General features: G+C 49.2%; 2 protein-coding genes across 7 annotated transcripts in view; one reads left to right on the top strand and one right to left on the bottom strand.

The window, feature by feature from the left end:
- The window catches only part of Slc12a5 (solute carrier family 12 member 5), a 39,224-nt gene extending 35,801 nt beyond the window's left edge, over positions 1 to 3,423 (top strand). For 4 of the 5 annotated variants that reach the window (XM_006970969.4, XM_042276793.2, XM_006970970.4 and 1 more), the window contains 4 exons: positions 5 to 204; positions 543 to 557; positions 804 to 937; positions 1,092 to 3,423. In XM_006970969.4, the coding sequence (XP_006971031.1) occupies positions 5 to 204; positions 543 to 557; positions 804 to 937; positions 1,092 to 1,183 (441 nt within the window). In that variant the 3' untranslated portion in view covers positions 1,184 to 3,423. The remainder of the gene's footprint in view (positions 1 to 4; positions 205 to 542; positions 558 to 803; positions 938 to 1,091) is intronic. The other variant, XM_042276792.2, reaches the window with a different exon arrangement.
- A 744-nt stretch (positions 3,424 to 4,167) lies between these two features.
- Ncoa5 (nuclear receptor coactivator 5) overlaps positions 4,168 to 20,131 on the bottom strand; it is a 35,492-nt gene continuing 19,528 nt past the window's right edge. Inside the window, exons 3-8 of one of the 2 annotated variants that reach the window (XM_042276795.2) lie at positions 17,606 to 17,932; positions 14,919 to 15,034; positions 13,558 to 13,684; positions 7,962 to 8,161; positions 6,450 to 6,793; positions 4,168 to 5,992 (exon numbers count right to left, since the gene is read on the bottom strand). In XM_042276795.2, the coding sequence (XP_042132729.1) occupies positions 5,945 to 5,992; positions 6,450 to 6,793; positions 7,962 to 8,161; positions 13,558 to 13,684; positions 14,919 to 15,034; positions 17,606 to 17,932 (1,162 nt within the window). In that variant the 3' untranslated portion in view covers positions 4,168 to 5,944. The remainder of the gene's footprint in view (positions 5,993 to 6,449; positions 6,794 to 7,961; positions 8,162 to 13,557; positions 13,685 to 14,918; positions 15,035 to 17,605; positions 17,933 to 20,131) is intronic. The other variant, XM_006970968.4, reaches the window with a different exon arrangement.

The raw sequence follows: 20,131 nt of genomic DNA, 5'->3' as shown, positions 1-20,131 counted from the left end.
TCAGGTGCAGCTGATCCATGACCAGAGTGCTCCCAGCTGCCCCAGCAGCTCACCATCTCCAGGGGAGGAGCCTGAGGGGGAGGGGGAGACAGACCCAGAGAAGGTGCATCTTACCTGGACCAAGGACAAGTCAGTGGCAGAGAAGAATAAAGGCCCCAGTCCCGTCTCCACCGAGGGCATCAAGGACTTCTTCAGCATGAAGCCGTACGGGCCTAGGGGCTGAAACTTGGGGTGGGGTGGGCCTAAAGGTCTTGTTTACTATGGCAGAACAAAGGAGCAGGAGGGTCTTCTTCTGGCAGCCTGATGACCCAGGGCAGGACTTGCCTGGGTTTCCCCAGTTCGAGACTTACAGGACTGGGCTAGGTTGTTAAGCACCAGGCCCAGCTCCCAAGGGCCGGTGTGGAAAAGGAGAAGGTGGTGGGGGCTGTGAGAGCAGACCACGCTCAGCCAGGGCGGACGATGGTTGGCTCTCCCTGGCAGCCACCCTTTCCTGATCCCTCTTTTTTTCTTTCTCTCTTTGCTTCTCTTTGTGTTTCCTGAAGTGAGTGGGAAAGCCTGTAAGTGCGCCACCATTTTTCCATCTTCTCTCCTAGGTCTCTAGTGCCCCTACTCCACGGAACCCTCAAGGGGTGTCCCTGGCCTCTGGGGCCTCTAAATGGCCCAGCTTGGAGAGACCTGGGGTTGGGGGAGGTCCCAGGCTGGCAAGCACCAGGCTGGGCAGTCCGACTCAGGCTGGGAGGGTGACCAGACTTAGCTCTCCCTGGCCTGGGCTAATGCCTTTGCCTCTCTCCTTTCTTCTGCAGGAACCAGTCCAACGTGCGGCGCATGCACACGGCTGTGCGGCTGAACGAGGTCATCGTGAATAAATCCCGGGATGCCAAGCTGGTTTTGCTCAACATGCCCGGGCCTCCCCGCAACCGCAATGGTGATGAAAACTGTATCCTGGACTTAAGTGAGGGGGGAAGAGGGAGGTTGTTGGCCAAGTACGCGTGTCCTCTAGCCTGGAATGAAAACAGCAGAGCAGGGTCAGCACTGGACAGGCACGGGGGCTCGGGGAAGGCGCAGGCTCTGTCTCCTTGACCAGCTCTCAGACATGGAGTTCCTGGAGGTCCTCACTGAGCAACTGGACCGGGTGATGCTGGTCCGCGGTGGCGGCCGCGAGGTCATCACCATCTACTCCTGAGGGCCAGGACCTGTCACGCCGGCCCGAGCGCGCCCGGCCCCGCGGCCCCGGAGCCCTCGCCGCGCCGCGCCAACCCGCCGCTGTCACCGTTTACATAAGACCCTGTGCCCGTGCCCTGGCCCCTTTTCCCGCTGCCTGCAGCCCGGAGGCCTTGCCCATCGGGGCTGACTCCGAGGGCGGCCCGTGGGCCCCTTTTCTGAGCCCGGCCTCGCCCTGCCGGAGCAGACGCTGCAATAAAGGTGGCGAGGTGGCGTGGAGAGGAGCGGAACCGCGGTCCTGGGCCGGGCAGCCCCGGGCCCGTCCCTCCCCACGCCCCGCCGCGTTCCCCGGGACCCTGGTCGCCGAGCCTGGGCACCGGCCGGCCGCGCTATACATAGTGTACAGGAGACATCGCGTGTATTTTTAATGTCCCCATATTTCTTTTAACTAGAAGCGCAACGGACTCCTCGCCACGGCCGCGCTCTCGCTGCTGCGGGCGCCCAGGGAGGCGGCAGCCCGGGGAGCCAGGTTTCCCGGCGCGCCGGAGCGGAGAGCCAAGTGCTTTGAGGCCCGCGCTCTCCTCTCCCTTCCCTGTTCACGCCCTGGGCTTCCCTCTTTTCCCTCCAGTTCTTGGCAAACACAGGTGAGACGGCGGCCGGCTTCGGTGGATGCGAGCTTTCTGGCGGCCAGGAGAGCGAGGGGTCGCCCCTCCATGGGGAGAAACCGAGGCCCGCGCCCACCGAGGAAGCCCCGCCCGGTGCCTTCGCGGAGGAGCAGGCGTCTCTCCTCTGTTGGCTTGCTGCCTGCTCCCCATGTCCCATGGCTCCTCGCCAAAGACTGAATTCGTGGAGCTGGAAGGCACCCCCTCCCCAGTTTCCTCCCTGGGACAGGCGAGGGCCGAGGGGCCAATGCCAGTCTAGACCGACTCACCAGGAGGCCCGGGCAACCTCTGATGTTCCCTCCCTTGGTCCCCATCTGCAGGTCCTGCCTGGGGACCCGGCTGCCTACTGAGTGCTCTGGAGCTGGGCCTTGCTGCCTGGCAGCAGGTCCTTAGCTACGTCTCCCAGACACCAGGTCCTGGAGTAGGGCTCGAGTCACGTGGGCTCCGTTGTTCCTCGCGCTTCTCTGCCCTCTTCTGACTTGGACTCAAGGCCTTTGGCTTCCCTAACTCGTCCTTGGCGCTTCCGCTCCACCAGCCCCACCTGTGGGGCGGTGCCCTCAGCCCTTAGAAAGGCGTTTGGCCGTTCCCTTCCCCTAGGGCACGTTACTAAGGGGACAGGCACTGCATGCTCCTTTAAGCGCCCTCTGGGACTGGGTACAGTGCCTCCAGCCCCAGGGCCCTGGCCTGCGCACCTAGTTAGACATCCTGCCCTCCAGGGCTGGGGCCACTAGCTGACCTCACCACCTCGTTCCCTTGAGCCCAAAGCAGAGAGTTGCAGCTTGGTACCATCTAGACAAGATCAGGTGTGGCCAGTGGCAGGGCCGGAGGTCTGCTGCTCGGCTGCTGGGCCCAAGGCCCGCCCCTCTGAGATTTGATGGGGACCGGATATTCATTCTTCCAGGCAGTAGCCATGAAGTTGGAAGTGTAGAACCCAGGGCCCATCATCCTTCAAGACTGCCCTCCCTTGCCATGGTCTTGCCTTTTGGGGCCAGAGAGGGGCTGCGCCAAAGGGGAGGAGGCTGTACCAACACCAATTAGGGAACCAAAGTTGCACTACCTGGGCCCAGACTCTGGTTGGCAAGAGCAAAGTTTCCGTTGATGAAAACAAACATCCCACAACAAAAACCCAATTTTTCTGTGCTCCATGTGCAATATTTGTTATGAACCTTGTGTCGTTCAAGTCACCTTTATAATCACTGTAGCTAGATGTTCCATGTCCACCCAGGTGACTTTTACTGAGTGCAATATTTCAATAGCCTGGTAGTGAGAACGAGTGTTGCTTTTGTTTCAGCCGACCTATGTGCAGGGCAATGCAATGCAGTCCAAAACCCTTGTAAATAGGAGAGGTTGCAAGCCAAATCAAGAGTATTTATCGTTATTACTATTATTATTAGGCCTGCCTTTAATTTTAGTGTTTTGGTATTTCGCATCCTGCCTCGGTATTGATCTTGTGTTCTTTGTGCCAATATGCAAAGGAGAGGGTCGGTTCTTTCCTTTACTGTTGAATGCTCCCATTTAATGCTTTAAGGCTTTTACTGTGTTAATTTTTTTAGATACCTGTCTGCACACAATGCAATAAAAATAATTTTATTACACCCTTGATAGCCTAAGGGGTACGGTTTGGACACTTCGGGATGAAGTCAAATCCACTGTCAAGAGAGATTTTTTTTTTTTTTTGAGTGGTCATGGAGCCTAGGCTGCCTTGGAACTTGGCTATGTAGCCAAGGATGATCTGGAACTTCCAATCCTCTCGCCTCTACCTTTGAAGTGCTAGGGATTTTATATGTGGGCCCCCATATCCAGTCAGAACAGGACTCGGGTGGGAAACTGTCCTCTCTGCTCACAGAAGTGATTACACCAGCTTTGGGGCCCTGTGCCTGAGCCAGGAGGAGCTTCCTAGATGTCAGGTCGTATGGTATTCTCCGGGAGGCAGTGAGTCTCTAGAGGAAGCTTGGGACATTGATGCCACGTGTATTAAAGGCTCTTCAAGGCGTTCAGGTTCTGACTATAGAACTGCCAAACTCCTGCACCATGGGCAGCAACAGAGATGAAAGCAAAAGAGGAATGCCCCTGCCTCAACCACCATCCATCAAGGCTCCTCACCATGGCTTCCTTCCCTCTAGTAAGTTTTGGACACACTTGCTGATATGCTGTCTCTCCCAGAAGCAGATGCAGAGCAGGACAGGCCTTGGCGGCAGGCTTCTGCTCTGTGCCTTGACTAACACTTCTCACTAGGTGGGCAGCACACCGAGCTTCAAGCTGGTGCAGAGATATGACGGCCTGCTCTTGGGGGAAGTGCTCTGCAAAGTGCTGCAGATACACCCAAGAAAGATGAGCACAGGTCTGACTTTCTTATTTTAATTAAAAAGTAATTATTTCATTTTATCAACAACACAAGAGTTCCAAAGAGGGGGAAAAAACCCACCATTTAACACGAACAGATCAGAACATAAACTGCTGCCATTTGGGGACCTTGGATTTTGAAACTGGTTTGCTCAGGCCCTGGCAAGGGACTCAGCTGGAGCTACCACTTGCTTGCCTTGCCAGGCCCTCCTCTCCCCCAGATTTGATCCACAGGGTTCTAATGAGCAGTCTTTGCCAAAGGAAAAGGTGCATTCCTTTGGCTCCATTCAAGGTGGCAGCCAGAGCCCTCCAAGTGCCCAAGTGCCCTCTGTCTCAGAAGTTACGAATGCTGTCTGAGGACATCTCCAGCTCCCACAGTCCCACATCAATGGTCCCTACTCATCAGAAAGGGAACAGGGGTCTGGAGGAACACAAAAGCCCGGGGCAAAGAATAAACCACTGGAAACATGGTGTCCAGTGCCAGAGTCTGGAGCTGCCCTCTCAGTGCTTACCGACTGACCAACCGGGTGCTGCTGGACAGAAAGGTGCTGACTAACGCTGTGGGGAGCAGTGGGTCCCAGTCACAGTTCACGTCAAAGTGCTGAGTGAGCCGCTCACTCATCTGGAGACCCTCCAGGAAAATGGAAAACTACAAAACCAACCACCCCCAAGGGACCATTCTGACGCAGGCACAAGAGTCCTCTCTTCTGCGGCTGCCATGGCGCTCTTCCCCAATTCCGAGTAGCCAATCTGAGTCCTGAGTGGAGTTCCGTTCTCTGATGAGACAGTGATGACACTGCCTGCCGAGGCCAACCTGATCCTCTGTGAGCCAGGCAGCTCAGTTCTAGCTCATGTGTGGAGGTGGAAACAAAGGCTGTGACCACTGACTCCACAAATGGTGCTCCAAAAACTGGGGCAGCCAGGGTTTGGCTTCTTCCTTTTTTTTCCTTCAAATCCACCAAGCAGGGACCAGAGCAACCCCATCAGACAAAAGCTGAGCCTAGACTCCAGGGATACTTATTTTCTACCCAAACAAAAGATACAGCTCCGAGAGCAGTCTAAGTTCTGATTCTGTTAAGTGGTAAGCAACAGCCGCAGGAAGGAGCGGAGCGAGAAACTTAGGATATCTGATGTCGACCCCTCCGGAGAGTGTGAACACCACTTCCAAACATCTCTACTTAGGATGAAGTGGGAGGGAAAGGGACTAAGGACAGTGGACCGACCGCTGGAGCCTCAGTAATGCCTCTGGTAAGAGCCCATGGGGGCCTGGGGCCGTGCCACCTGTGCTGCAGTCTGGCTCACCAGGTGGGAGAGGGCAGGGCCACTCTGGATCAGGGTGTCCAGAGCCTTCTGCACACTCGGATTGTCAAAGTTAATACCTGTGGAAGAGACAGACCTCTGGCTAGCCATGTTGCTGGCAGGTGCCAGGCGACTGGAAGGCTGACCGAAGAGCCCTTGGGAAGGAGGAGCCCCAGGCCTGGGGCCCATGTTCCGAGCAGACCCTGCCTGTCCCACCATGTTTGGAGGCTGGTTTCCTGAGGCCTGTGGTCTTTGCTGAGGCTGGCTGTTTGCTGCTGTGGAAAAATTCTGGTTCTGGGAGGTTCCGGCAGCAACTGAGGGGGATGCAGAGCTGCTGTTGGCCGCAACCGTGCCACTATTGAAGAGGCTGAGGATTTTGGCCTGAAGCTCTTGCTGGGAGGTGGGGGGTGCGGCTGGAGTGGGTGTAGCAGAGGGGAGCACTTGGCCGCTCTGAAGCGGTTGGGAACTTGCTTGTGTCTTCAGCGAGGTACCCGAGGCCGCCCCGAGTGGCTGGCGGGAAATCGGGCCTGGAAGACAGAAGAGGGAGGCATCTGGTTGAGAGTGCCCCCTAAGGGCAGGAGGCCGGGCAGCCAAAGGAAGAACAGCAATCATACATCACAACAATCATACAGTACAGACAATAACATCATCAAATTCCAAAAGGGCCATCTCAGGATATGGACTGTTTCACAGAAAGCAGCCCAGTGCCCCAGAAAATTGCTAGAAAAAAGGGATAAATAAATAAACAACGGCCATCCATCATGGCTTCCGGGTGCCAACAATACTAGTTTACCCCCCGCTAGCCCAACTCCAGGGAGCAGAGCTCAGCAGTGACTCTGGAGCCTCATTAACAGCATCACCAGCGTGCACGGCCTGTGGGAGAAGCCCATGGATGGCTCATTTCCCTTACCCACCCGAGAAGCCCGGGCATGCCACCCTCCCGCCAGAGCACAGGAGGAGAGAAATGCAGAGTGAGAACTTCACCTCGGCCCTGCCACGTAGCTCACCAGGCAGAGAGTCGGCGCTGCTCCTCAGGAGCCGCTCCTTCCGCTCCCGCAGGTAGTTGATGATCTTGTCTGTCTCCTCGGCAGTGAGGTATCTGTTGTCTGCCAGGAGGTTGATGAGGCTCTGCATGGCTGGAGGGTGCCCCCCACGACCTCCCTCCTCAGGGCCTCCACGATCTCTTTCCTGGAGAATGGCTTCATTAGCCATCTTGGCTGCCTGTCGGGCAATCTCCTCACGTTCCTTCTCCCGACGGTTATTCTTGTAGCGCTCATAATTTCTGGCCACCAGCACCATGGCATCTGCCTGGGGCATGTTGCGATGCTCTGTAGGAGGGAACGACACGAGTTATTTTCTCCCATGACGGATCCAGGTGCCCACTGCTGCACTGTGCCAAGCCTCCCTTGTTCTGGAAGCAGAGAAGCACTTCAACGGCGAGAAGCCTGGAGCCTGCAGTGAGGTGGGCCGGGGACAGAGCAGGGCTCTTCAGTGTGGGACATCCCCTCTACAGAGCTATTTCTTCAGGGAGATTTCTGGGTCACAGGCCTGTGGTAAAAACCAAAGGAACACAAGAGCCTCCCACAGAGTCACACAGACCACATGGGGAGCGGCCCTCAAGTCTCTAGGCAGCAGCAGGCGGCCAACGAAGCCAGTCAAGCCTGGTTCCTCGCTGTGCTCCTCAGGGCAGAGCCAGCACAGCTTTCGAATTCATCAGATCAAAAGTCATGGACTAAGACCAAATTGTAACCAATAACCACCTCTTCTCAGTGGCGCAAGTCTGGCAGAGTGGTGAGGACATTTCTTGGGACCTTACATAAACACCCTCACACAAACTAAGGATCGCTCCGCAGAGATTCTAACGGACCCTGTGACTAGGGGTGTGACAGCCAGGTCAACAGAGACCCTGGGCAGGGTGGAAAGGGGAGTTAGGCTTTAAGAGCACGGGTAGCTGAGCCTCAATGCTTGGGCACTCCAAGTTACTCTGAAGGATGATGTGAAGGATCCCGTCCTTCCTCTGGAGGACCAGAGCCGCCTCCGTCCTCCTAACCCCTTTACTTGTTTCTCCAGCACACTGACTGACAGTCTCTGTCCCCAGGAGCTGCATTTCAGGCAGCGGACACCTAAGCCAGACCTCACTGGGAACCAGGCGTGCACGTCTTTCCAACAGTCCCTTCAGTGATGTCACACTGGTGGCTGGGGATGAGACACAGTGAGAACACTGACACCGGGGGACAGAGCAGTGAAATCAGTGAAAGGTACAAATCACCTGCCTCTACATCAGAACTGGCTGTTGAACAGCTTGCAGGCAGGTCCAGAACAGTGTCAGAGAACACCAAGGAAAATATGATGTCTCCTGGGCAGCACAAGAAGGGTTTGCCACACTGGAGCTGCAACACCTCAGCCATTCCCCCAAACCCACTTCTCACAAGCAGGGCACCGAATCACTGTGCTGGGGACTATCTCTGGGAACGTGGACTACTTGGGCCTCCGTACCTTGTGGAGTTCCAAACATGATGTTGACTGTGCACGAGCGGTGGATCTGGTGCTGCTGGGTGATGACAATGGCAAAGGGGGACCCTCCTCGGCTGACGTCCTCCAGCGCTTGTGACAGCGACACCTCGGTGTTGAGGAAGATCAGGTCCACGACCATGCCGAGGTCTCGTACCTTCCGCCCCACAGACTCAGCATAGTCTCTGTAAGAACATACGGGATCCCTGTGAGCGCGCCCTGGTCACATCTCAATCTGCACCCTACTGGACCTCAGCCATCGGTGTCTCCTTCTCAGAACTCAGACTCTAGCCCAGCTGGTGTTAGGCTTCTAGAATGTTTTGGGTTTTTTGTTTGTTTGTTTGTTTGTTTGTTTGTTTTTGTTTTCTGAGACAGGGTTTCTCTGTAAAGCAATCCTGGAACTTGCTCTATAGACCAGGCTGGCCTCGAACTCAGAGATCTACGTCTGCCTCTGCCTCTCGAAGTCCTGGGATTAAAGGCGTGGGCCACCAATTCTAGAATGGTTTTAAGTTGCCTATGGGCACACAAGGAGATTGCCAGTTAGTATTTCACACACATCCCTCCGTCTCATTTACCTGCTAAAGCTGACTACTACTGGACACTCTGTTTCTGTTCAGAAATTTTGCTGTTAGTCCCAACCAGCCTGTTCAGACCTTGGGAATTCCGTTTCTGGCACTTTATTTTGGAAAACAAGCCTTGTGGAGAATAACTCTCACTGAGTTTACCTCAACAAACTGTTTCCAGAGGACTAGTCCACAAATTAACCACAGGGAATTGTAAAAAAGGCATACTAGAAGAAATGTAAGCCATTTCACGTGAGTCTTTAAACCTCAAGGCATAGCGCAAACACTTCCATGAGCAAAGATTTGGTCTGCTAAGGACCTCAGCTTCATAGCTAACTATTCTGGACCATAAAGTTAATGCCTTCAGTATGAAGTGACACTAGAAAAAGCATCACCAGCTTCACTTCGATGCCCGAGTCATCAGTCTCACTGAAAAGAAATCCATCTTCACCTTCGTTCTCATGCCATTCAGATGATAATCATGGAAAAGATCTCATCAGAAGGAATGAAGGGGCACTGAGCACGAGCAGACCTCCTTCTTCTACGTGTGATGTGTTGTCAGCAGTGGGACCACGCCCCCAACACCGGGGAGTCTGAGCACTCTGTAGGGCCTACTAGATAAGAGTGCATCCTGGGAGCTTCCCAACAGAAGCCACAGGACAGGGGCATGGCTCCAGACAGCAAAATGCCCAGGTCCTCCAGACCTGCCACTCCCATTAGCCTCTGCCTTCTTGTCTCAGTAATGGAGCGGCCAGGGTGGCTCTCCAGTGGGTCTTTGGCTGTCTTTTAACCCCCAAGGTTGAGCTGTTTCTCAGGGGTCAAACCTCCATGATTTTTCCATTATTTGCTGTTGACCCCTAAGTGCTCACGACAACAGCAGCATGATGTCGCCAGAGACCTGACACAACCACCTTCTCGACCTTTTGCTAAGATAGCTTTCATAATTTTGCTAAGTTTTCAAACTTGATCTTCTCTATCTTGTTTATCTGTCTACTGGAAGTTCCAAGCCGTCTCTGGTAATTGACACATCTTCCCCTCAAAACTCTTCAGCTATTGGACACAGCACCCACTAATGAGCTTAGTCACACAGATCACTTCTGAGGCACTCCTTAGAGACGGTCCACCGAGGGCTCCCCTGGGAGAAAACACATGTGTTTCTGTTTTTTTTCTATCTGGTCTTTAGAAGAAACCACCTTATTCCAAGAAGCAGCCATGTTGTATCATAAAAACTGTGAAAGCATCTAATTTGGAGGAACTTCCTAAAACTTTTTGTAGTTTATCTTCTACCAGTTTGTTTACTACACTTCAAACACTTTTATTTTATGTGTTTAAGTGTCTTGTCTGCATGTATGTCTGTGCACCATGTACCTGGTGTCCTGGAAGGCCAGAAGAGGACACTGGATTCTCTGGGACTGTAATTAAAGAGGGGTGTCGGCTGCCATGTGCGTGCTGGGAATTGAACCCTGGTCTTCTGGAAGAGCAGCCAGAGTGTACTGAACCCCGAGCCACCTCTCCAGCCCTTCTTCTACCACTTTAATGAATAAATAGTTCTAAGCATTTTTTTTTAACCAAATTCTTTCTGATCGCTTTCTAAATTTGGCTTTGCTACAGTTCACAGGAAATACTTGAGGGAGATCCTTAGAATCCAAGAAGGCTCCAGTGAACCAGATCCTCAGCGCTAATGTGTGGTTATGCAGCCCAGTGTTCTTCCCCACTGCTGACGGAGTACTCAGGGCACTCTTCATTCAGATGTCCCCAGGATCTCTTCCAAACAGGCCTTGCTCTGTCAAGCTCTTGAGTGGTGACTCCTCCATTGTCGTCCTCTTTTTCTCTTCACCATCCTCCTTTCCTTCTGCCTCTTCAGTGGAACGCAGCATGGACCACAGGTTCTGTACCAGACTCCTTTCCTTCTTCTGTCTCTTCTTGGTCTTCAACCTCATCACTGCTGACTATCACACACAAAAAACCGGGACCATTTCTTCACAACCTTCTTTACTCATCTTCCCTCTATGCACCAGGTTCAATCCTCTTTCTGATGCAGTAGACCCTTTGTCCTATAACCCACAGGTTCCCCGTCAGTCCACCATGGCAACAGTCCAGGCTTAGCAGCCACAGCGTTCATCAATACCATGTTTGGTGACTAAAAAGTCTGTCAGAGACTCTAGGCCTGTAGGCTGAAGATGGATGCCCCAACGTTGCAGAGGCACTTCGGATGACTGTCCAGGCAGCCTGATGTCTCTGTCATTTCCAGAATTTTGGAATTTGCTTACAATGCACTTCCTGTTTACTTAGGTAATATTATATCCTTCTGGGGTCTTTGATGCAGTTGAAGACTAGATAGTTATAGTTTTCCTTAGTTATGATAAAAGGTAAATTAGATATGAAACTTTAGACTAAAAAAAAATAGGATAGATGATAGATTATTTTCTTTAATTTTGCCAAATACAAATAGACTAGATATTGCAACTAAATTCCTTCTTGATAACTGTTTTGTTGTATGTAATTTTACTAAGTTAAAATGAAAACCTTCCTTTTGATTAGATAGAAAGGGAAGGGCTGTGGGATGTCTTTCTGTACACTGTGAGTATATGTTGCTACCACTGGTTGATAAAGAAGCTGTCCTGGCCTATGGCAAGACAGGAAGACAGCCAGGTGGGAAAATCCAAGAGAGATACACGAAGAAGAAAGGCAGGGTCAGAGCAGATGCGCTCCAGTCGCCCAAGAAACAAGGTGTGGAAGTACTGGTAGGCCTACTGGCCACGTGGTGACACACGGACTCATAAAATGGGTTGACTTCAGATGCAAGAGCTAGCAATAAGCCTGAGCCATAGGCCAAACAGTTTGTAATTAATAGTAAGCCTCTGACTGGTTATTTGGGTGCTTGCGGGCAGGGAGAAAAACTTCCGTCTACAGTGACTGAAGTAATTTCTCAGCAACCGGATATGGAGAATAGAAACCAACACCAAACTGGGCAATCATGAAGTACTCTGCACTAGCATGCAGAGCCTGCATGGAAATTCTGATCCTAGACTTGGTAATAAAGCCAAGGTTCTTGATGAAGCTGGCCTTGGGTCAGGTCTTGTTCACTGAGATGAAATTTGTGTGCAGCTCCTTTCCAGGTTCTAGTTCACCAAGACCTGTCAAGCTTTCCTATCTCCTTTTGTCCAGAGCATCTGATAACTTACGTGAATAGATAGTATTAATGAGCAATGACATTTCCTGGTCAGTTTCTGCCTTGAAGGCAGAATCTCAACCTCTTTCTCTTCCACCAGTAGGGTTTCCTTACGTATGCTGGCTGCACATGCTGCATACACTACACAGCTCCTGCAGTGCGGCAGTCCCAGGATTCTGAAGGATGTGTATGTATCTCAAAACAGGGTCTTACCATATAGCTCAGGTTAGCCCTGAATGTGAAGCAATTCTACCGCTACTCTGAAGTGCTGAGACTATAGGCATGCCTCAATGTGACCAGCTGATACCTTTCTTCTGATTCTCTAGTCTACAACCAACTGCTTCCTGAGACCTGCTGTACTTCTCATCCCTTGGGGAGGCTGCATGGGAACACAATGGGAAGAGAGCCTGGGTTCTGATGCTAGAAATGTGTTTGCATTTCAGTTACAGCATTTATTTGTGAAGTTGTGAAGCCACAAGCAAGTCCTTTATCTCTTAAGCAAACTCAGCTTTTTTCTTCTGAAGCCGGTGGATCAGGAACCTGACTCCAACTTAAACCCCTGACCTTTTCCTGGCCCAAGACTCATTTATATACTTTTTTTGTCACCTTCCTCACTAGGTTGTGAGAGCTACAGGCCGATGGGACTAACTGTTTGCTTATTACTACCCAATACCTAGACCCTCCCCACTCCCCACCTACCTACCCCTTGCTGAATGACATACATACATTACAGTGATGATAAAAATTATTTATGAAAATCACCCAGGGGGTTGTATGAGGTAAAGCACTCAGGGGGTCATATGGGGTAGGTGCTCAGAAAATGATGGCTATTTATCTGGCATCTAGACAAAGCAAGACAACCCAAAGCCTGTGAACTCTTGCCTGATGGCTGGTGTCTTATCAAAGACTTTCCTAGCCACTACACCTTTGAAATAAGCTTTTGTAACTGCAAATGGCTAGAAAATACACAGATTTACAAACTACATGGGGATAGAGAACACAGCTATGGCAGATGTGGTCACCTAACCCTTGAGGAAGGCCAAGCTTCATTCCACTCAAGGCTGCCCCTTGCAGAAGTGGGGGAGATGTATTACTTTTCTTGACTATATTCCCATTCTCACTCTTAGTTCATGCGGTGCTAAGGGCTGATCTCATCTCTAAATCTATGGCATATAACCCAGCCCTAGTAAATGACAATATTCTGGGCCCCTGTCCAAAGTGACAAAGTCAAAGATAGGAGCTAGAGTAAGCCAGCCTAGTCTCACAGGACAGCCTAGGACCTCTGGAAGAATCCATGGAGTGAAGGCTGGGGAAGTGGCTTAGCAGTTGAGAGTGCTGAGTAAGCATCACAACCTAGCAGATAGCAGTAATTCTAGCTTCAGTGAGGGGCCCTTTCTCCATTTCTCTCTCTTTCTTTTTAGTTTTTACGAGACAGGGTTTCTCTGGGTAGTCTGGCTGTCCTGGAATTCATTCTGTAGACCAGGTTAGCCTTGAACTCACAAAGATTCACCTGCTTCTGCCCCCTGGGTGCTGGGATTAAAGGAGTGCTAAGAGGCCCCTTCTCAAAGGAACAAGGCTGTCCTCTGGCTTCTGTAGCACACAAACACATATGTATACATATACACTGAGAGAGAGAAAGACAAAGACAGACAGACAGATACACACACACACACACACACACACACACACACACACACACACACACACACACACACACACACACACACCCCAGGACAGCAAAGCTTTGTCTTCAGCTAAGAGGACACCTGTCTAGTGGAGTGCTAGGCAACCCCTCCATGTTTCTGACCCTTTTCTACACCGAGGAGAACCAAGCACTGGTTCTTACTTAGTCTGTTTGTTGACCACAATAACAGAGCAGTCCACAGGCCTCTCAGCATCAAAGCGCCGCTGGATCTCCTCAAAATACTGACGATAAAGCTCCTCTCTACGTCGTTCCTCACGTTTCAAACGCTCTGCAAGATACCAGCAGGGAAAATGGAAGTAAGGTCTGTCCTTCCATAATATAACTAAGACACTTTGAATGAATCCTCATGTATATCTCTCAAAATTAACCATTTTTAGTATTTTCTATTATCTTATTTTTTTTTTAAAGATTTACATAAATCTTTAAATTTACAGTGTTCTGTTTGCATGTACGCCTGCAGGCCAGAAGAGGGAGCCAGATCTCATTACAGGTGGTTGTGAGCCACCATGTGGTTTCTGGGAATTGAACTCAGGACCTCTGGAAGAACAGCCAGTGCTCTTAACCTCTGAGCCATTTCTCCAGCCCCCTACTATCTTATTATATCCATCAAGATGAAACCATGGGTGACAGACCACAGTCACTGTAATGCTTTATATGATTCTACTACTAAACTGATCCCAAGAAAGGCTGTTAACTATGTAAAAAAAGGTGGGTTAGCCAATGTGGTAACTCATGCCTGTATAATCCCAGCACTTGGAAGATTGAGGCAGGAAGACTATTGAGTTCAAAGTCTGCATGGCTTATACATTGAGCTGCAGGCCAGCAAAGGCTACTTTGTTTAAAAAAAAAAAAAAAAAGAAAGAAAAAAGTTGGACAAAATAGTATATGTTAGGGAGGTGAAGGCAGGTCTGAGCTATAACAGACTGTCTCAAAACCAAAACGTAAATCAGCCATTGCCTACTTCTCTGAATACCTTCCCCACACTTGACAGGCATATTTCATTACTATTCCAATGTGAATTTTTGTGGACTTTCTTTGAACAAACAAACCAACCAAAGCACATTTTTATAATGCCCAGTGCTGGTCAAATGGGCAAGAGTGCGTACACTCCAGAACACCTCTTAACTGGCCAGTACAGAAACAAAGAGAAACATTTGAAGACAGAACTGAGAAACCTAGGTTCTAAAAAAATACCACACATGCTTGCCTTTACCTAAAAGAGAAGTTGTTAGGTAAGAATGATAGAGACACACAAAACCCCACACCATACGTGAGGTCAATTACCCGCAAAACCTTCACCTGCCATCTTCTGCTCCTCATTGCTGGACTTTTTTATTTCCTGTGGGATGGCTAACCTGCAGGATGGCGCTAATTTGCATTTCCACATCCACATGAACATCTGTGGGTTGCCTGGCTGGGTCACTAAGCCCCGAGTGTGGAGGTGCTGGTGTCCATGAATGACTCTCCCCCAGTAATGGGAACACACACTGCTGTGACCTCACCTTTTGCACGAGGACCTCTTCCGTCAAAGCTGTCTCTGTACCGGTCCAAGTAAGAGTCATCCTTTCTCCGGTAATAGTCATCCATCCTCAGATAGCGGTCATAAGACCCTTCTCTCCTGAAAAGTTAAGGACAATTTCTCAAGTTACAACTCTGTCCTATCTTGCAAAAATCAGATGCAAAGAATACTTCAAAACCAAAGTCCCTCCAAGGCAGTCACAGGATTTTGGTATACAGGTTTGTATGTAGGACCTGTTTATTGTCTCTGGGGCTGTGACTAAGTTAATTCATCTCACAAAATGATGGGGACTTAGGATGAAAAGAGATGGTATAAAGACAGCTTTTGCTGGGCAGTGGTGGCGCACGGCTTTAATCCCAGCACTTGGGAGGCAGAGGCAGGTGGATCTCTGTGAGTTCGAGGCCAGCCTGGGCTACAAAGTGAGTTCCAGGAAAAGCGCAAAGCTACACAGAGAAACCCTGTCTCGAAAAACAAAACAAAACAAAACAAAACAAAAAAAAATTAAATAAATAAATAAAGACAGCTCTTGAACAAATGAAAAATGGCTGTTGGAGGAACCTTCATGCCTTCCTCACCTCTCTTCCCTGCACTTTTTTTTTTTTTTTTTTTTTTTTTTTTTAGTTTTTTTGAGACAGGGTTTCTCCATGTAGTTTTGGTGTCTGTTCTGGATCTTGCTCTGTAGACCAGGCTGGTCTTGCCTCCCGAGTGCTAGGATTAAAGGCGTGCGCCCAGCTCTTCTCTGCACTTTTAAAAAACTGTACTAAGGGGGCTGGAGAGATGGCTCAGTAGTTAAAGAGCACTGGCTGTTCTTTCAGAGGTCCTGAGTTCAATTCCCAGCAACCACATGGTGGCTCACAACCATCTATAGTGGGATCTGATGCCTTCTTCTGGCATAAAGTCATACATGCAGATAAAGCACTCATTCTCAGATATATATAATAAATCTAAAAAAAAAAAAAAAACTGTAGTAAAGTATCAACAATTTGCCATTTTTTTAACTTTTTTTTCAGCAGGATCTCATGTGGCCTTGAACTTGCTCTACAGCCAAGGCTGGCTTTGAATGTCCCTGCCTCATTTTCCTGTGCTGGTATCACAGGTGTGCATCACCATAATGGGCATTAAACCATCTAAGTGTACACTTCATCGGTGCTACAATCCCAATGCCATGTAGCTGTTACCATTATCCATTGTGAATTGTTGGACAACCTCAAAGAGAATTCATCAATTGTCTGCTTTCCCTAGCCCAGGAAATCTCTATTTCATGTCTTTTTTTTTTTTTTTTTTTTGAGACAGGGTTTCTCTGTGTAGCTTTGTGCCTTTCCTGGAACTCACTTGGTAGCCCAGGCTGGCCTCAAACTCACAGAGATCTGCCTGGCTCTGCCTCCCGAGTGCTGGGATTAAAGGCGTGCACCACCAGTGGACCCAACACAGTATCTGCTTTTCTGTGTCTGGCTTATTTCTTAGTAAAATGTTCTCAGTGTCTACCTGTGTCTTAACATTACCAGCATTTCATTCAGTACTAAGACTGAACGTAATTCCATTGTATGATATGGGTAGTATCTAACACTTCTAATCCAATCATCTGCTGGTGAATATTTAGGCTGTCTTTGCCTGTGATTTATATTGATAGTGCTGCTAGGCACACTCATACATGACTATATGAATCCTCCTCAGTCCTTTAACTTGGTGAGTGTGGTGTCTGCACTGAGTGTTTGGAGGCCAAAGGCTGTCCTGTGCCTTCCATGATTGCGCTTCACATTATTTTTTGAGAAAGAGACTCTCATTAAACCTGGAGCTTATCTATTTGTCAAAGCTGGCTAACAAGAACTCCAGGGATCCACTTGTCTCTACCACCTCAGTGCTGTGGCTACAGATGCAGAGATCATGCTTGGCTTGTTGGTGGGGGCTGGGGATCGGAACTTAGGGCCTCATGTTTGTGCAGCAGATCCTTCACTGTCCAAGTCATTTCCCTAGCCCATGTTCTTGAATAAAGAACTCCTGAGCCTTTTTTCACAGTGGTTTGAACTGTCTTCCTGCTTCATCTCCCAGGGTATGCTGGAGATATCTCAGGTATACGCTACCACACCTGGCCATTAACCCATGTAATTATATACAACTGTACATATCTTGCTAATAATTATTTTCTGCATCTTTCCCAAAAATCATTAAAGGTATCCTAGCAGGTGTGAAGTGGGTTCTCACTGTGGCTTTCATCTGCACTTGCCTGATAACTCACGATGCAGAACGACTTTCATGTATCTGCTGGCTACCTATGTATTCCCTGCGTTCTTATATGGCCAACCTAATTCACCCTACTTCTGCTTTCATTGTACGACATTGTCTTTCACAACACAGACAGATCCAGATGCTTGCTTGCTTGCTTGCTTGTTTGTTTGTTTGTTTTGAGACAAGGTGTCTCTGTGTAGCCCTGGCTGTCCTTGAACTCATGAGATCTGCCTGCCTCTCCCTCCTGAATGCTAGGACTAAAGGAGTATGCGACCACCACTTGGCTCCAGGTGCATTTAATAAGCATAATTCATCAATCCTTTACATATTCAGCAAACTTACTGAATGCTACTTGATAGGATATAAGGAAATTTAAGGTTACTTATATAGAGTTTTCGGTAAGTGCCCCAAACAAAAAGGCAGAAGGGCAAGCTCTGGACATACCTGTACAGAGGGTCTCGGGAGTCTCTTATGTCTCTGTATCTGTCATACACAGGGTCTCGATGATCTCGAAAATCTCTAGAGTCTCTTAGATCACGGAAGTCCCGAAAATCCCTCAGGTCCCTAGCATCACGTATATTTCTGCTGTCTCTGTGATCCCGAATGTCCCGGCTGTCTCTGTGGTCCCGCAACTCCCGAGGGTCTCGAATGTCTCTGCTATCCCGGGCATCCCGTCCATTTCTGCCATCCCTGGATTCTCGCCTTGGACTTCCTCGAATTGGAGAGCGATCACGCCTTGTATCTCGACTATCTCCAAAACCATATTGATCCCTGTGGGAGTTAGCAAAAACATGCTAAGACAAAGAAACTTTGGGTGTTCAACCCTTCAGCTCTTTATAAGAGATGCCACCTCCCTCTAAGTATTTTTCTCTGAAATACAGCAAGAACATAACTAAAAATTTTAGGACAGTCACCCATCTTGTTAGCAGTAAGTCCTAGAAGGTTGCAGAACCTCAAAAGATTATAGTATCAGAGAAAGTATGCATAACAAAAAGCCAAAAGCTGTGGCTGGAGTAGTAGTCATCTGGCTTCAGGCGTTACTCAGTGCTTCTTACGCATGCCAAATTATCTCTTCAGTCACAACAGGTTTTCAAAGTGACAGCGCTTTCCCCTAAAGTCTATTTTCCTCCATGACCACTGTCTAAAAAAGACTTTACGGGTCAGAACTATGGGGCACAGTGAGGGTCGAGGCTCATAAAGGAAAAACCAACCTTACAGCTCTTTATGGGAGACAGTGCCACCCTTCAAGTCTTTCAAACACAGCACTTCAACAGTGAGAGCAGGACTGGAATTTTAAGGACAGTTACTCCATCTCTGTCACTCTGCTCAGACACAAAGTCACCAGAGGAATCATTTTAAAGTTTAGAAAACCAGCTGCAGTATCTGCAGACATTCAAACAGCAAGAGCGAGCAGCTTGGTATGTCAAGTTACCCAGTTCTGAAATTCAGCTCTGATACTGCTATGGTAGCTGCTCGTCCAATGAAGGGCTCACATGGCACCTAGCTAGGTCCTTTTTCACTGTTTCCTCCCTGTTTACTGGCTCAACCTGAGTTGCTTTTATGACTAATTCACAAACATACCTGTCTACAGACTTTTGTTCACATGGTTTCTCTATTTCTTAGATGAATCCAAGTGCCTCCCAACCCTCACAGGTAAGCAAGCCCACGTGCCATCTTCCAGCCACTTCCTCAGACCTTTCTCGAAAGTGCTTTCTCCCTGCTAAAGCCTCCAGGTCTGTGATGCACCTTCACCTGGCACTCATCTTTGTACAACGTCTCATGTCTGACCACAAGCAGGATGACCTCCTCCATAAAGCCTGCCCTAAACTTTTGATCTTCCACAACCAACAGGCTCCTCCCCCAGCTTTCCACCTCAGTAAATGACACGGCTGACAGTCACGCGAGCCAGAAAGCTGGATGTCATCAAGCTCCGAGTTGTACGTCTAAATCACACTAGTTTCCTTCTCTAAAAACTGGCGTCAGCTCTGCCCACTTTACCTTCACGGCACCACCGAATGCTACCTCTCCACTTAGCCCCTAAACCAGACTAAGAACCTTCTAGAGCTCTCCTTTCTGCTGTTGAGGGAACATTTACGTAGTAAAACCTTTTGTTCATTTCCCACGGTATTTAAATTCAACAAAAAAAAATCTCCACCAAGGTTAGGAAGGGCCTGAATGATCTCAGACTCTAACATCTCCAACCACTGCACTTTCTGCATAGGTCACCACTTTCTTGCCATGGGGCCTTTCATTACAACCAGCCTAGATCTTTCCTGATTCTCTGGTGCGGCAGGAATGGACCCATATTCCTTTTCTAGGTTTCAATAGAGACATATCCTCTAATTCTCCTAAGTCCCTCCTGTCTCCCACGGAGTGCTGGGGTTACAGGTGTGTGTGTCCCCATGCCTGGCTGATTTTGTCAGCCTAACAGCTGCTGCCAGCTGTGGCAGCACATCTGAAGCTGCAGAACTCAGGAGGCTACAGTGGAAGGACTGCATGGCTTTGCGGCTAATCTAGTACATACAGTGAGTACAAACCAACTACACAGCGAGACCATGACTCATAAGGAGGAAAAAATTTCTGCCCCTAAAACTTCAAGGTTACAGTTTTTTGGGGTTGGTACTAGGGGTTAAACTCAATGTATCATGCATGTTAAAAGTGGGTGCTCTACCACTGAGCTGCACCCCATCCCAAGTAGTCTCTACTTTCTCCTATCATTTAGTGCGAATTTACACTCTACATTTATCTAGTGTGTCTTTCCTAGTAGACTGCAAAATCTACAGAGACAAAGATGTCATCTGATTCTGCCCTAAAAAACATACCACACAGAACTATGTTGGGAGGAACGTGTTCCTACACATACTATTACTGCACTTAGCAAACTGTCCTGAGGTAACGTTCACACAGTGCACAGTTTAATCAACAATGGACCACATACACAACAGGATTCCTTTAAGACTGTATCACAGA

The sequence above is a fragment of the Peromyscus maniculatus genome, chromosome 4 (genome assembly GCF_049852395.1).
Source record: "Peromyscus maniculatus bairdii isolate BWxNUB_F1_BW_parent chromosome 4, HU_Pman_BW_mat_3.1, whole genome shotgun sequence".
Classification (NCBI taxonomy): domain Eukaryota; kingdom Metazoa; phylum Chordata; class Mammalia; order Rodentia; family Cricetidae; genus Peromyscus; species Peromyscus maniculatus.
Note: the sequence above shows the minus strand (reverse complement) of the source record. Positions and strands in the feature narration are given on the sequence as shown.